Genomic DNA, 18,426 nt, shown 5'->3' with positions numbered 1-18,426 from the left:
TTTTTCTTCAGCCTTGCCTCCATTATCAACCACAGCATCAGGACTGCCTCCCTGGAGGAGCCTTTACCTTTCCTAAAGCAAAACTGATTGTCAGTTAACAGACTCTCACTTTTCTTGTCCATTCTTATTTATATTATTCTTGTCAGCAACTTAGGTGCATGAGTTGTTAAGCTGATTGTGTGATAATTCTCGCACTTGTCAGCGCCTGCTATCTTTGGAATTGTGTGGATGATGTTTTTTTGAAAGTCTGAAGGTATGCTGCCAGTCTCACACATTCTATACACCATATCATTTAGTTGTCACTTCCCTCAGGCATTTTGATCTATCCTTTCTGCCTTATTTGATCTTAATTCATCCACTCTTCTTTTAAATTCTGAATCTAGTGCTGGATGCCCTATCTGTTCCCTGTCGACTCCTGTTTCTTCTTCAATCACATCATCAAACAAGTCCTCTCCTTGATAGTGGCAGACAGAGGCATTAAAGACAGGACAATATCAGTGGCTCTTTCTTTGTGTGTGTGTGCAAGCACCGTCTCTGAATTTTCCTTTATCTCATCTATCGTTGAAAATTTTTGTCCTTTCAGTGTCTTATCATCATAACTGTAGACCCACCTCTCATCACCAGTTATGATTCTCTGACAGAGCATATTGTCCTAATTTGCACAATCCAAAAGCTCTTCACACACTGTGATGGGAAGGTTATTCTCATGAGCCATGGGACCAACTTGGCAGCAACATGATACATTCCAAGTTACTGTGTCAGGATTTCATGATATGATCCAACTGAAATATTACATTCTTCTGCAATCTCTCAGACTGTCAGTCTTTGATTGGCACGCACATTTTCATTGATGTTCCTGACGTGAGCGTTGTCGGTAAACACTGAAGAGTGTTCTGACCAAGGATCATCTTTAAGTTCTATCTGGCTGATTTGTAACACCGAGTATGGCTTAAGCACCCATTGCCGTAGGCTTCCTGCTACATTTGGTGAGTCTCTGTAGAGGGTTTCTTGAGTTTCACGCAATATTTAATGCAGACGCGTTACTCCTCTAACTCTGCCATCTTGAAGTTCGAGAATTGTGCAGTGCATCGTTCTACTCAATACAGCACTGAACAATAATTAACAGATATACAATAATGAAACTTCCAGCAGTTACACATTAAACACAGGGGTGTGCAGGCACGCCAACTGCATTTCGCTCCAAGACACCGTCGGTGCGAAATTGTGGATGGTACAGAATTTTCTGAACAGACCTCGTTTGTAACTTTAGGATACAAGCAGAAATGATCAAAAATCTAAAATACAAAGTAATTAATTAATTCATTGATTGTGTTACATAGGTCCCATGAAGAAGACAAACCTTCAGAGATATGAGTCAGTCACCATCATCATCATAATCAATGGCCATTCAGTATCTACTGCTAGAAATAGGCTTCTTCCAAAATTATTCATACATTACAATCTTCAGATTTCCACATCCAAGTTTGTCCTCCTTTTTCCTTTTGTCATCTAGCTATCTTCCATTATTGTGGGAAAAACCAATACAGAATCTGTTAAGTCCATCTCCCATCATTTTATCTTGCTGTATGTTTGTTTAATTTATAAGCTGTGACCATTAATGCCAACTTCTGGTGCCAGAAGGTCAGTTTTGCTTTGTTATATTAAGACCTAAACTGCTACCCATGCTTCACATATGGGTCTCTTCAGCTGTCATAACCTAGGCTATTGTTGTTGTGTCATCAGCAAACATTCTTTCTGAAACACCATTTAAAGCGATTGGAAGCTCATTTACATATAGGTTAAGAACAAGTGCAGGCCAAGTTGGTACTTATGGTACTCCACCTTATGTTCCCCCATTATGAGGTTAATTTCAAACCTGTTACACAATCTGTCAGTAAGACACTCTGCTTTCTGATGTGAAGGTAAGAGTCTGTCAACATAGGAGGGAGACCATTAATGCCATAACACTTTAGTTTGTGACGTAGATTTTTGTGATGCACATGATAAAATGCTCTAGCAGGACTTCACTGGGGAAGTCTCATATTGCTTTCTCTGTGGAGAATCTCTTATGAAAGCGAAACTGAGAAACAGTTAACAATTTCTGCACAGTTAAATGAGTCAGTTTTTTTGTTATGGGCAACTTTATATGCTTTTGAAGAGTGAAAAAGGTTTGTAATTAGAAATGCTTTGTTTACTTTAAGCTTTCTAGATGTATTTTACTTTTCAGTTTTATCCATATTTGTAGTATGGGGAAACAAGACTCAAAGTTGTGCATGAGTATGCTTGACAAAAGGTTAAATTTTGCATATCCGAGTCTGTGTTACAAGTTGCTCCCCAGTGTTCTTCCTGAAATTTCTGTCTAAACGCCATGATCAAGTCACTTTTTACAATTCTGTGATACTTTTCCTCTATAATCTGTACCTAACTGGTCAGTATATTGCGCTGTTAACATTTGGTCATCATTGTCAGATAAGCTACTGACCACTGGTTTTACAGCTAAATCACTGCAAGTAGTTGGGACTGGTAACAAAATGGGACTGGATGTTGTACTGTGTTCTTCATTCCTCATAGGGAATTTTACCAGTGTTTCCAAACTGGTCCCTCTTTCCTCCCTGATGAAGGAACTAACAGTTCCAAAAGCTAGAAATAGTTTTTTCTACTTTTAATATTGTGATGCTCATATTCACGTAAAAGGCTATGCAACAGTTATAACAGAGCTGTCATATAACATGACTGCATTCACAGATGGCCTTGTTTCTGATAGGGTGGGATGCACCTGTGGCGGGACTGAAATAGGATGTGCTGGAAGGGTGCATAGAGCAGGGCTTCAGTTTAAGTCTTGTACTGGGATACGAGCCATATGGCAAGGGTATGGGAGTAGGTATTGCATAAGGATGGGCGTGGGTGATGCAATGCCACGTTCTATCTACATCTACATGGATACTCTGCAAATCACATTCAAGAGCCTGGCAGAGGGTTCATCGAACCACCTTCACAATTCTCTATTATTCCAGTCTCGTATAGCACGCGGAAAGAATGAACATCTATATCTTTCTGTACGAGCTCTGATTTCCCTTATTTTATCATGGTGACCATTCCTCCCTATGTAGGTCGGTGCCAACAAAATATTTTCACATTTGGAGGAGAAAGTTAATGATTGGAATTTCATGCGAAGATTCCACGCAACGAAAAATGCCTTTCTTTTAATGATTTCCAGCCCAAATCCTATATCATTTCTGTGACAAGCTCTCCCATATTTCGTGATAATACAAAACATGCTGCCTTTCTTTGAAATTTTTCGATGTACTCCGTCAGTCTTACCTGGTAAGGATCCCACACCACGCAGCAGTATTCTAAAAGAGCACGGACAAGCGTAGTGTAGGCAGTCTCCATAGTAGGTCTGTTACATCTGCTAAGTGTCCTCCCAATAAAACTCAGTCTTTGGTTAGCCTTCCCCACAACAGTTTCTATGTGTTCCTTCCAATTTAAGTTGTCCGTAATTGTAATACCTACGCATTTAGTTGAATTTACAGCTTTTAAGTTAGATTGATTTATCGTGTAACCGAAGTTTTAACAAGTTCCTTTTAGCACTAATGTGGATGACCTCACACTTTTTGTTATTTAGGGTCAACTGCCACTTTTCGCACCATTTAGATATCTTTTATAAATCATTTTGCAGTTTGTTTTGATCTTCTGATGACTTTATTAGTTCATAAACAACAGCGTCTTCTACAAACAATCGAAGACGGCTTCTCAGATTGTCTCCAAAACCATTTATATAGATAAGGAAAAGCAAAGGGCCTATAACACTACCTTGGGGAATGTCAGAAATCACTTCTGTTTTACTCGATGACTTTCCGTCAATTACTACGAACTGTGACCTCTCTGACAGGAAATCACAAAACCAGTCACATAACTGAGACGATATTCCATAAGCACGCAGTTTCACTATGAGCCGCTTGTGTGGTGTAGTGTCAAAAGCCTTCCGGAAATCCAGAAATAAGTAATCGATCTGAAATCCCTTGTCAATAGTACTCAACACTTCATGTGAATAAAGAGCTAGCTGTGTTTCACAGGAAAGATGTTTTCTAAACCCATGTTGACTGCGTATCAATAGACCATTTTCTTTGAGGTAATTCATAATGTTTGAACACAATATATGTTCTAAAATCCTGCTGCATATCGACTTTAATGATATGGGCCTGTAATTTAGTGGATTACTCCTACTACCTTTCTCGAATATTGGTGTGACCTGTGCAACTTTCCAGTCTTTGGGTACAGTTCTTTCATCGAGCGAATGGTTGTATATGATTGTTAAGTATGGAGAGGTGGGAAGATTGTGAGCAGGATGTTCCTCATTCTTAGCCATGGTGATAGGTAGCTGAAGCCCTGGCAAAGGATGTGGCTAAACTGTGACTGTTTGAGGCAATACTGGCCAATGAAGGATGTGCCACTTTGCATGTTGTTCATGGGGGTGATGGGAGAATTAGAAGTATGCATGTTTACATGGATTTAACAACAAATTAATGGTACTTACTAATGTACTACACATGTTCAGTTAAATATTGATGTATGAAGTTGTAGAGGTTGCCCAGAAGAAGTAATTTTAGATCAGATTTTGCTTTGATACTTTCCAGATATTTTATGTTATTGGACAAATGATCAGACATTTCTGTGGTTGCGTACTGATATCTTTGCTGAACACTGACATCTTTGGTAATAAGTAACAATGCTCATTTTCCTTCTAGTGCTGTAGTTGTGGACATAGTTTTTCCTCTTTATAATTACAATGAATTATTAATGAAGAACTTTAGTACTGAAAGTAAGCTGTAGATTTTGAAGATGTAGTTATAATGCCTAGCTCTTTGATGATCCACCCATGAGTTGACTCTGAGTTAAAACACGTATGATCCTCACTGCTTCCTTTGGTGCAGTCAAAACTTTGCTCCTAACATCAGAAAACAACACAATGAGTAGTGGAAATATGCAAAAGAAGTTGTACCTACGTACAAGAGGAAGCTGAGCCACTTCATAATGTAGCTTGCAACAACAAATAGTTGTATCCTTTCAGTGTCCTGATTGCCTTTGTGTGCTGCCCACAGACAATCCAGTATGTGTCACGCAATAAAGTGGTGCAGACAGAAACTCGTGAGCTGGCAGCTCTGAGTCGCGGTAAGGTGCGGCCTGGGGACTCAGACGAATGGCGCGGGGAGCAGCTGTACGTGCCGCCACTGCCGCCCACCAATCTGCGTGGTTGCCACCTCATTAACGTCCAGTATGATGTCTATGTGAGTTGTCTCTCCTCACTGCTTTACTCTTCCCAGTAATATTACTGATATAATTGTTTATTCAGAAATCATTTGTTAGAGTATCTGTACTGGAATACTTTTATAAATATTTCTTTTTATTTTTTCTCTCTTCTCTAATTCTTTTCAAGTGTTATTTCTTTTTTTCATTCTTTTGTTGACTTGGATCCTGTGTTCTTCTTTTGTCTTGTGGTTTCTAGTTCTTGTATGTTGATGGTATTACTGAAGTTTTCTTGATCTTTCATGTTGCTTTTTGTCACGTGTAGCTGTTTGAGACCATCCATAACTTCCTTTATCCACTTAAGTTTTCCCTTGCCCGAATATATGAATTTGAGAATTTTTTTTGTTATTCTGTTCTCTCTCATCTTGTGAATGTGTCTGTAAACTTGATTCTTCTTTTGTTATATGTGTCTCTATTCTTGTTTCTGTGTTTGCATACTTCTGATGTTACTTTCTTCATCCAGAGTCTTTTTCTATTTACTAATCTGAATTTTTTTCAAGATTTTTCTGTTCCTGATACTCCTATTTCTCTAATTTCTATTGTCCACCAATTTGTGTAATTTCAGTTGTGTATTTCTTTGTGCCTTTCTGGAAGTATCACTGAGTTTTAGTGTCTCAATTTTGTGTTGATGGGTTTTATTGTAGAGTGTCCATATGAGCATGTATACTTTTTAGGGTTTTGTGATTCTTTTTTGATTTGCTTCTAAGTCACTCTTTGATGGCTTAATAATTTCTTCTAATTATTTAAAATGAAGGTCTGTGTCCTTTTCTCATGGGTTTTTACTGTATGGCTATTGGCCAGCAGTAATCTCTTAAAGTACTGCATAGAGCTGAATAATTTCTGAGAATAATGTATGAAGTAAATAAATGCACATATAGCATGGGTATCTTTAAGGATCTCATAATTCTCAAACTCACTTCCCAGTATATTTACTCTTGAATGTGTTTTTGTTGAGGACAATAAAAGCAAGTTTCAGCTGATCTGTTTTTTACACAATCAATATACAATATAATGTTCATGTTAACTTTACCTATTTACCTATTCAGAGTGGAGTTATGGACTCTAGTACAAAAGTGTTCAATAATGTCTATAGTAATATAAAGGAAGAATTTGGGGAACCAACCCAATTCAAAGAAAATTAAAAACATACCTCATTAGCCATACATTTTTCAAATGATCTAATTACCCAAATGCAAGGAAGTTCTGTGAGCTACATGGCAAGTACACTGAGACATGAAAACTGTTACACTGTGATGGAAATTTTCATCACATAATGAGAATTAAATGATTCCATTCAGCATTGGTACCCATTATCAACATCACTATGAGGTTTGACCTCCATGGTCACAAATACACTCATAGCCTGCAAATAACATCTGGAGGAATTTACTGCAATGCCTGTGTTTGCTTATAAAGATTGCTGGCTGGATTATATGTCTTTCCATCACATCCTGTACGTGCTCAGTGTGTGACAGATCAAGAGACCTGGGAGACTAGTCCAGGACCCGCATGTCCCTAAAGGCATCTGTGGTGCGCACTGCAATGTGGGGTCTTGCCTTAGTCTGCTGGCATATGTCATTCATTTCATGGTCCTGACAAGCACAGCAAAAAACCTCCATCTTTACTTACAAGGTTACATGCTAATTCAATTGCAACTGCTTCCTTAGTAACACTATCCCAATAGCTGGAAGTGCATGCCAGAATCTCAGTGTTATTATATTTCCATAGGATGACTGGTGTCAAGACGATGTTCTGCAATAGCATATTTGCTTGGCTGTTGTACCTTAGTTTATCATTTATGCTCAATACACCTGTTCTTCACAGTCCTGATAGTCTGACCAGTAAATGATGTGTCACAACTGCTGTTGTCATCCATCTATTTCTTTGGATTTTGTGCAAGACCTTTCAACAGTAGTCTGCTATGGTAGTCATTGTAGGCATCACACAAGGACAGTCAACTGTGTTTCATTCAGTATCTCTCCATCAGATGCCCTATGCTTTGTTTTACATATATTATGTAGTAGTTTCTATTCCCTTAGAAGTTTCTTGACAGCAGCCGCATACCATCAAGGGTCCGTATCATCATGAACTGTTCTACTGGATGTATTGCTATCCAGTGCAAAATCAACTATTCTTTTAAATGGTTCAAATGGCTCTGAGCACTACGGGATATTCTTTTAAACTTCAGCCATAGTTCTTCTACAATCTCTTGTCCTGAGCTAAAAGTTTCTCAAGTTCCTTATTGAGACATGACACCACTGTTTCTTTATCTGGCTTACTGAACATATAAATCTTTCTACTTGCTGGACAGTTGTCCAGTTTGACTCTCCTCCTCCCCCTCACCCCCCCCCCCCCCCCAGATATGGCCCTGAAAGTGAGAATTAACCCACAATCACCTTAAAATCTCAAGCATCCAAGCTGCAGACAGGTATAATATACTGAAGGATGGAGAAGGAAACTGAGGCTCTGTTAGATGATATTTAGTTTGGCATTAGGGCAGGTAAAAGCATCAGAGAGACTGTTTGGATGTTGAGAATGGAAGCAAGACTTAGGAAAAATCAGAAAATTTTCATAGTGTTAGAAAAAGTTTTTGATTATGTCAAATGGTAGATGATGTTTGAAATTTTTAGGAAAATAAAAATAAACTTTTGGGAATGAGTGGTAATATACAATGCACAAAACAACCAAGAGGGAAAAGTAAGAAAAGAAGACCAAGAACAAAGTTCTTGGACAAAAAAGGGTGGAAGGTTAAGATGCAGACTTCCTCATCTACTTTTCAACCTATACGTCAAAGAAGCAGTGATGGAAATAAAAAAAGAGCTTCAAGTGAAATTAAAATTCAGTTTGAAAGGGTATGATGATGTAGCTTTCCTCAGTGAAAGTGAGGAAGAATTTCAGGGCCTTCTAAACGGAATGAACAGTAAATGAAAGTAAAATATGGTATGAGAGCAAACCAAAGACAGATGAAAGTAATGAGAAATAGCAGAAAGGAGACTAATAATAAAGTTAACATTGAAAGTGAGAACCATGTAGTAGGCGAAGTGAAGAAAGCGAAGTAGTGTATCACAGATGAAGTAAGGAAGGCATAAGATGCAGGTAACCAGAGCAAAAGAGAGCGTGTGTCACTAAAAGATGTCTACTATCAAACAGAGGCCGTAATTTGAGAAAGAAATTTCTGAGAATGTACATTTGGCATACAGCATTGTAAGCATGTGAAAGTGACCGTAGGAAAATCAGAAAAGAAGATAATCAAAGTATTTGAGAAAATGTAGTAGAAAAATGCTGAAAATTAAGTCTACTGAGAAGGTAGAAAATGAGGAAAAGTGTATGTGGAAAACAGTGAGTAGACAAAGGGGTAGGATGACAGGACATGTATTAGGACATAAAGGAAAATTACTTTCAGGATAATGAGAGCAATAGATGGGAATATATCCAACAAATAATTGACTGGAGATAAAAGAGGAAAAAGGCCTTGGAGGAAGTGTTGTATAAGGTGAACAGATTAGAGGAGCAAGGATGTGGGAAAATGAAGACAGCTGTGGAGTGAAGAGGGGCTGATGGTTGAGAGGGAAAGGCAGCAAGGAAATGAGGTCAGAATGTGATACTGGGGAGCCCACCCTGGTGCAGGCAGGGGAACTTGTGGGTGGCACATGACGAAACGGGTGAATGGATTGGGAGAGAGCACAGATTGCTCTTAGCCATAGTTTGACATTATACACTCATTCAAGTGGACAGCTGTTGTGGATTATGGAAAGGATGTTCTTCATTTCAGGGCATGATGAAACCTGGTCAAAATCCTGGCAAAGGCTATGGTTACATCATTCTGAGTTGATAATGTGTAGTGTGTGGGGACCTACTTTGTGGCTGCTTTGTGGTGGTGATTGGAGAATTAGGATATGGGGTGCAAGAGAATTGTGTCTGTTTATGCAATACAACACATATACTATAATACTCTCTATTAAATCACTGAATGAGTAAGAACTGCCCATTTAGAAGAGCAGATACCCACTGTGTGTGTGTGTGTGTGTGTGTGTGTGTGTGTGTTTGTTTGAACCCCATGCACAACATGCAACAATCCTTACCTGCAACCAGGAGAGTTTCATCTTTTGACATGTTTGTGTCATCTCTGCCTGTATATCCGTAACCACTAACTTGTCCTGCTCATTACATTTTCCATGTTATTTTGACACATTATGTCTATGACAACCAATAAGCATTTAAATGCATGTGCGTATTTGTGAATGTGTCTAACTTTATAGAAGAATGAAAATACAAAAAGTTGAAAGTTCAAAAAGTGAGTTAAACTATTCTGTTTCTTCGTCATGAGTGCTCCATGCTTTTTCATTACGGTGAGTTGTCTTTACTTGTTCAGTTGTTTTGTTTTCCAGCCAAGATGTCCCATTACTACACCTAATATTAAATTAAGAAAAATAATTTGTTCAGTTTAGGTGCAGCAGCCATAATATCAATATGGAAGAAGATCTTACATTATTAAAGCAATCATGCATGAGCCGCAGATAACAGCCAGTTTTTTAGTATGATTTTAGGAATATGAGTCTTTACACTTACTGTTTACACATCCATACACATGCAGATGTATGTTTGAAATCATCTTTTGTGAAGTCCTTCATTTATTGCTGTGATCTGATTCGTAGACCCAAGATATGTGTTCATCTGAAACAGTGCAGGTCACTATACTAACTGTTTGCAATGCTAGACACTTTCTACCTGTAGGAAATGATCTCTTGTAATGAGTTTACTAGACAGATTTTGATTAGCAACTGGAGTGCATGAAAATAAAATATTATTCAGACTACAGCCATTGTGGCTTCTAATTGGGTGAAATCGTCTTCCATATTAATTTTTCAGATCTGCTCTCATACAAATTTGTAGCAACTGTATTTTGAATTACAATTTAACATACTTAAATTGTTACAGTTCATCGTAGAACCAAAGAGCCTGGATAAGGAGATTAAGGTGCAACTACCCATCATGCTTGCCACATATCCATTTAGAAATCAAGAGGGCACACTGCAGCGTAAACAGGGCACCCACTATCCATCAACACTGCCCATTTTCCGACCGTGGCTTGAAGAGAAGACATTTGACTGAAATAGCACTGGTAAAGACTGTGCTTGCGAATTTGTCATAAATAACAAGTGCACTTCTTGTGAAGTCCTTCATTTATTGCTGTGATCTGATACGTAGACCCAAGATATATGTCTGTTTGAAACAGTGCAGGTCACTGTACTAACTGTTTGCAATGCTAGAAAGTTTCTACCCATAGTAAATGATCTCTTGTTATCAGTTTACTAAACGCATTTTGATTAGCAACTGGAGTGCATGAAATGTTTTTTCAAAGGCAGTTTGAGTATTATTCATCAAATGTTAAAAACACTAAGTAATGTAACAAGAGTTATTTAAATAAATAACTAATATTTAGTGGTTTAGCTTTAAAAACAATACCAACAGAACAGCATTATCATTTGTGAGGTCTGTTGTCTCATGTACATGTGAATACACCACCGTAAATTAATACTTAAAAAAAAGCACACCCACATTTATGTTCTTAATCCTAACTAAACATGTAATAAGTGAAAGTATTTATTGTACAAAGTAACAATTCATTTATCAAGGAAAAAGTTTGACACATTTATTTAGTATATCTGTCAATATTATTAGCATCATAGGACAGTGTCATTAACTGTAATATTGACCTGTAACAACTATCATATCATTGTAATACTTATAAACTAGTCTTCAGTCATGAATTCTACATTTCAGTTGAAAGCATTTATTCTAATATTGTGGATAGAAACATAAAACTGGCAGGAAAGAAATTGTTTCAGATACTTTATATATTTCTGTAAATATGTGCCAATTGTTAGGAATCAATATATCTAGAGTTAATTCTATTTGCTTTACAGCTACTAAATTATTATTATTATTAGTATTATTAAATGTACATTGAAAGAAATTTTTGTGAATTCTCAAGGAATCTAACTGTGAAAGAAAGTTGTAGTGGGATAATAGGAGGAGTGAAGGTAGCCACTTACTGTATAGTTGAAGTGTTGAACGGTCATTAAGTACACAGACAAATTGAAAACACCAAAGTTTAACTGTGTCGTGAGTAGTTACCTTTAATCCTTCCATTATTTACTAAGGGATTTTTCAACTGTAAGGCATAACCATGTGTAACTTTCATTTTGTAAGTAAGAGTATGTGGGAGGAATTACAGTGTTTATGTGGTCTGTTTATCCAGAAACAGTCACAAACAAGGAACAAAACTATGAACCACTATGGTTATCCCAGGTATCCACAAGAGGGGGAACTGTCTCCACCCCCCCTCCCTCCAATCCCACTCCGCCCCTGCTGGATGAGAGGATAACCATCAATTCCCTGGGATATAATAAGTTTTTTTGTGTCACCTATAAGATTTAGTTCTAGTGATGTGACATGTTAGAAATTACAAAATCATTTATATGCAAAATGACAATTTTAGAGTCCTTCCCCCCCCCCCCCCCCCCTCCTTCTCAGCCCGGAATAAATTTCTGTGTATACCATTATCATTTTTGTTATTACCAATGATGAATGTATATAAACAGAAAGGGACAGAGATGCAAAGCTGTATTACTTAGAGTACCAAGAATGCCATCAAAAGCAAAATGTAATCATGGAGAAAGAAAGAAATTTTGAAAATGTCATCATGTAAATCAAAATTGAACTCACAAAAGTACTTGCTTAAAAAACGATACTCTTTATGAGCACCAACATCCAGGTGGAAAAGCCATGATAAAAATGAATTGAGGTAGAATATGTAAAAAATGGGATTTTATTTTAGGTTGTAAACTAAGAATTTGTAAATGGGATGAAACAGCAGAGAGAGAATTAGTACCACTAGAGAGCATTTGGTGCTTCTGTTCTCCAAGAAATGGGGGAATGAGTAAATTTTACAGGAAAATATCAAAAGATTTGTCTTGTACATAAGAGATTTGAAGGAGTGTACATATTAGCACTATTCTTGAACTGACAATGACACAGAATTAAAAGAGATGCTAACAAATAATCAAAAAGAAAAGTTGCATATTGACTACGAGAAATTAAAGAAGGGGTGTCATGGCAGTAAGAAAAGCTTGAACTGAAAAGTATTTCTGATTAGATATCAGAAAAATGTGGGGGAAGTCAACAAACAAGTCAAAGGACAGTGGATGCTGATATATTAATTATAAATATTTTGACTACAAAAAGTGGTTTGACAACACCAGCAACACTGCTTAACATTTTCTTAACAGAAATGAATTGGGGAGGGGGTGAGATTGGGGCAAATGAGGTAACCATAAAGCCATAGTGTATGCTAAAAAAGAAAAAAAAGAAAAATATGGATGGGACGTGTGAGTTCACTCATGAGAGAGAGAGACCACAAAATTTTGTGGTCATAACATGGGTGCTTCAACAAGCAGAGGTTAGCTGCAGTCCTAGAATTGCTGTAAAGTGCTCATTTTAGAAGAGCGTTAAGAGAGAATGGGGAAGCCTTTGCTTTGGAGGGAATGGAACTCTGTCAGATGATGAAAAAGGACAGCTTTACCAGTCAGCGAAGCAGATTTCACTTTCCCCTGTATGTACTGTGCTGACTTTATGTTCCTACAACATGTTTCCTGCTGTCTTTCTGCTCTCCTTCTGCAACTGTAGAGCGAGTCAGTCAGAAAGAACAAATTTTTTCAAAATGTTGAGATGATAAAACTGTAGATGTTTCATATAATACGGTGAGTGTTCAACTTTTACTTATTGTTCTTAGAACAAATGTATGTGAACTGGAGTCAGCAATATCATCAGAAGTAATTTAATTATATTAAGGGTGCTTTTTCATGAAAATTTCAAGGACTTTCAAGATAAAAAGTAATGAACTGAGCAAATGGGATATCACATGGGTCTTCCTTTCTACCATCAGAGGAAGGGACATTACTCAGACTTTTAAACATACACACATTTCTTTTATTTGGCAAGAAGTAGTTCCTACAATAGTCACTTTCTCAGCAAATAGTGGCTTTTGGTTCATTTTATTTGAATTTAGCTTCATTGGCAGCAATAGTCATACTTCACATTTTGTCTGACTGACTTCATTGTTTTTCAGTATGGAAGTTTGTGAGTGTATTAGTAAAAATAATTTTTTCCTCTCAGCTATATGATTTGTTCCTTTTACCCTCAGCATAATGAAATAAATATTTCATATGTGTAAATAAAGTTCCAGTGTATAATCCAAATATAATGTACCAATAGTTTAATAACTTACATTTCTTTGTGAGCCCAACTCTAACCAGGATTAAAATGATTTTGTACTGTTTCTTTGATTTGCTCTTAAATGTCCAGTACTGAAATGTAACTCTCTTGAATAATCAATATGTACATGTAGTAACAATTGATAGCATATATTACATCTATAACAGAAATATAGAAATATTAGTGTAGGACCATGTAATAATAAGTTTTTCGTATTTTAAAAGTGGAGTTTGTCACTGTAGGAAAGAATTAGTGACAAACTGAAACTTTGTACTAGTGTTTCATTAATTCATTCAGTAGGTCCAATTTGGAAGAGAAAATTAAAGGCTGTAGGTACATATTTAGCCACCACAAATTACTTATGAAGTTTCTTTATTCAACTGATTACAAATGACTTGTAATAAAAAATACTTTAATGGAAAATGTATATGGTTAGCATAAAAGCAACTACTTTGAAAAAAGCTACTATTTTTCTGTGTGTACTGTTTAGCGTTTAGTCAATGTAGGCCCTCCTTATGAATGAAGGCATGCTTGCAATAAGCACTGTCACCTATGTCTATTTTTAATCCCAAAATTTGTGCAATGTAATTAATATTTCAGTAGCTTAAGTGATAAGTGCAGAGTCCAAGTTCTACTAGAATGCTTTTCTTATTTCTCCAGAAAGTTTATACAGGTGCACACTCATCACATCACTATGTGTTAACACTAATAAGTGGTTCAGTTCAATACTGAACACACCTAGTCCACATAAATTTTTGGCTATGATAATCTAAAGAGCAATACTTCACTAAAAGAGTGTTAAGACATTGTGATTTTACCAAATATGTATGTAGATAATACATTTTTATGAAATATTTCTAAATAAAAATTATAATGTTCCTTAATAACACCCTTTGTTTTACTTTTCATCTAATCTTGTCAGACATTTGTCTTTCAGAATCTGCCACCATTAGTGTGAACTAATATTTCAGCAATCCTCATCATTAGATCACAGATTCATAAATTAATTCAACTCATTCCATAGAATCTGCCATGAAGAAGAACACCAGAAAAGTAAAATGAAGCATTTTTTAGGAACTGCATTACTAATTAACTATTGCTAATCTGCAATAGGATATTTGGAAATACTCAAAGTTGTGATGTTATCTACTACACACAGTATTCATGCTACACACATTTGTTGAATGATTACTGTTTACCTTATCTGATTTGTCACAGAAGATAAAAGAAACATGTCAAGAGTGTGGAGAAATAAAGTAGGCCAACACCCTGGTCTTCAAGTCAACACTGAGAGAAAAAATTCTGAGAGCAATGTACATTAAACTAAGCTCGTTCATTGGTTCTGATACACATTACCTCCAAGTTAGCTTGTTATATGGCTTGGTCCCAAGGAATTATGCACATTGTGTGCATCAGCTGAGTTTGCAAAATAACACTGTTTTTCATAACTTTTCTAGGCTGTGTATGATTCTGAAATTTTAACAAATTTGGAAAGAAAAAAAAACACTTGTTTCAAAGAAAGATAGAAGTTTTAGAAAAGCAGTGTGAAACAAAGAATAGTTGTTACACTTCCTTTCAAATGCTTGCACATTTAATCCATATTTCAAAGCCAGCCATATCTCAAATAGTACCTGCCATTTTCCAAGCATTGGCTAAAGGAATGAAGGATTATTTTATTCATTAAAATACTTATAACACATTAATATAACCAAACTCTGTTTAAAATAAGTCATGATTGTAAAATACTACATCAAATTATTTACACAAGATTAGAAAAACTGGTAGAGGCCAACCTCAGGGAAGATCAGTTTTGTCGTAATGTAAGACACAGGTGTGTGGCCACAAAGAACAAGGGTTTATTAATCCGCATACAATTACACACACACATAAAATGGTACATTGAACAGTATAATGCATTTGAGGAGGAGCACCTGCTGTCCTCACCTAATATAGGAAAGACTGCCGATAGATGGGGAGGCGGGTGCAGTATCACGTACACAAGTCACAGATGGCCTCTGGTGGCCAGCCAGCACAGATGCTGACAGCAGAGTGTATGAATCTAGCTTGCTGGTGGCCATGCCTACAGTGTGTATCCACGTATGATTCACAGGGTTATAGCACCCCTTCTGCATTGTGAAAAGGACACTCCTATGATGCAAATGTCAGGATGACTGTTTACACATGCATGTCATCTGTGGTGGGCACCACAGGTGGTGACGCTGATGGCAGAAGGACATTCCATGCTGGAACTTGTGAGTAAGGGTGGAAGTGACATGCTGTGGACATGTGCGGCAGCTGGCCCCCTGCGACATACCAGAAGAGAGAATGATGAGGGCACAGGAAGCATTTTGATATCCAGAAACTCAATGTAGCAGATCTATATTGATGGCAAACATGCTGGCCGCTTGGGCAGATGCCCCAGGGACGCCATCATGGAGGGACCTGCTGGGACCAACACAGCCAGCAATGGAAGTGCAGATGGCAGCACAGCCACATGGGTAGGGCCAGCAGCAGGCATCAGGGTGCTGGACGCCAGAGGAGTGGCAGGAGGTGGCAATATTCACAAGGAAGGTAGGTCCACCCCCACTGCAGGAATGCCCAATGAGACCTGCTGAGGGAGGAGGCAGAGGTGATGGCAATGGTAATGGCCACATGGCACTCACCACAGTGTTAAGACACAGTTGCTCATGATGGTGCACCACTAGCCTATCACTGCCATGCACCATAAAGAGGTAGTGGCCGTAACAGCTGTGGACTGTGGTTGGAGTCCATTTTGGTCAGCAGCTAAACTCCCACACCCAGACTGTTGAGCTGGGAGCGAACCGTGACGAGGGCCACTTCAGCGGATGTTGGTGAGATGGCATAAGCAGGTGGATGAAGGTGTAGGGTTGACGACCATGGAGCACTTCAGCTGAGCTCCAATACCCAACTGGCGTGAACCTGTAGGAACTCAAGAAGTGTGTCAGTGCATTGTCTGTGGCAAAATCCTCTAGGTACTACTTCATTTGAACCTTAAACATGTGAATGAGACATTCTGCCTCACCATTAGATTGGGGGTGAATAGGAGAAGCTGTTTCATGGTGAATGCCTTGACAGACACAGAAATCATGGAAGATCTGTGACACACACAGCAGACTGTCACCTGTCACACATGTAAATGGCAATTCTTCAATAGAAATTTTTTATAAAGGGTCTGAACTGTAGCCATGGATGATGTCACAGGACAATGGACAACATATAGAAATTTAAAGAAGGCATTAATAATTAACAATGAAGTGAGGATGGGTCCCGTACAATCAGCATGGACACGTTGCACAGATGCTGCAATGTAGACCATGGAGTGAGTGACACAGCTGCCTGCCGTGTGGCACATGAAGAGCAAGCTGCAACAAAATGCTTGATGTCATTGCTGATGGTGGGCTAAACATGTGCCAATGAGCCACAATGACTTGGCACACAGCACTTCTCATTGTCCTCGATGCAGGAGCTGAAGCACATACTGCTGCAATGCAGCTTGGATCACAGCCCTGGGTGACAGCCGATCTGTAGCTAAGACAACACTACCCTCAAACACTGAAAGGGGTGACAGACAGCAAAATACTTAATACTTATGTAAAGGGTCAGAAGCCCTGCCTGGAGGCCTGTCCGATTAATCATGCTGAAGAAAGTGAACAACATGGTGCAAAACAGGATTAGCAGCAACGGCAGCTGTGATCCTGGAGCCCGTAATAGAAAACACTTCCACTGTACACGGCGCCACACATATAAGTGAAAACAAAGTAGTTCATCCTGATCAAAACCAGGGATCTGACCCCCTTGGAAGCCTGAACAGTGCCTCAGCATCGGCATCCATGCAAGTGTTAGGCCAAAGATGTTTTTCATAGTTCTAGTGAGACATAAACAAGGCCCAACTCTGAAGATGTGTGATGCCTTTTCAGGCAAAAAAGCAGGATTAAACTACAAAACCAAAGGTTTGTGGTCCATAATGAGGTGGAATTTACACCCACACAAGAGACCATGAAACTCTTCCTTCTCAACTTACGAGTAGTCCTGAGCAGAGTTAAGTGTATTTGACACATAAACTATTGGACATTTGGAACCACCCTCATAGTGATTTGCAAGAATGGCTCTCAGGCCATACTGGAAGTGTCCGTTGCCAAGACCAGGTGGTGGCCAGGATGGAAGGTAGCCAAACAAGGAGTGGAATGTAATTCAGATTCCAAAAGTGTGAACTCGTGCACACAGGCCAGTGTCACTAGAAAAGAATGTCCTTGTGGAGTAACTGATGGAGAGGATAGGCCAGTGTTGCTGCAGCAGTAACAAATCTGTGATAACAATTTTTGCTAAAGGTGCTTGGAGTCCTTTGACTTTTGTAGGGTGAGGCAGAGCCGTGACAGCTGTCCCATGATGATGCACAGGCGTTACACCATCCCAAGAAACTTCAAACCCCAAATACACAACTGAAGGCTGAAAAAGTGGACTTGACCACATTGCACTTCAACATAGCAGTTTAAAAGACTGAAGAATGAGTGTCAGTTGCATAAGTGTTCATCCATGGATGCACCTGTCATGACGATGTCGTCAAGGTAGCTGGTGCACCCCAAAACGGACATTGTCAGTTGTTCCAAGAAACTTTGAAAATCGCAGGGGCTCTAGCCATACCAAACAGGAGGTGCTGATGTTGGTACAGTCCGAAGCCCATGTTAATCAGAAGGAGCCTTTTCAAATCCTCATCCAATGGAACCTGTATATAGGCTTAGATAAACAAAACAAAGGTGAAGCTGATCTTTAATTTTTTTTAACAATCATGAGGGTGAGAGATCACTCACATTGTGCAATAGG

The 18,426-nt window shown here is 38.3% G+C and overlaps 1 protein-coding gene across 1 annotated transcript in view; it reads left to right on the top strand.

Moving 5' to 3' along the window:
* Positions 1 to 14,471, top strand: part of LOC124615625 (arrestin domain-containing protein 17) — a 160,273-nt gene extending 145,802 nt beyond the window's left edge. Inside the window, exons 5-6 of the mRNA XM_047143631.1 lie at positions 5,103 to 5,288; positions 10,246 to 14,471. Coding sequence (XP_046999587.1) covers positions 5,103 to 5,288; positions 10,246 to 10,419 — 360 coding nt within the window. The 3' untranslated portion in view covers positions 10,420 to 14,471. The remainder of the gene's footprint in view (positions 1 to 5,102; positions 5,289 to 10,245) is intronic.
* The last annotated feature ends 3,955 nt before the right edge of the window (positions 14,472 to 18,426 follow it).

This window comes from Schistocerca americana, chromosome 5 (assembly GCF_021461395.2).
Source record: "Schistocerca americana isolate TAMUIC-IGC-003095 chromosome 5, iqSchAmer2.1, whole genome shotgun sequence".
In the NCBI taxonomy this organism is placed as follows: Eukaryota; Metazoa; Arthropoda; class Insecta; order Orthoptera; family Acrididae; genus Schistocerca; species Schistocerca americana.
This window is presented reverse-complemented; position numbering and strand designations above follow the sequence as displayed.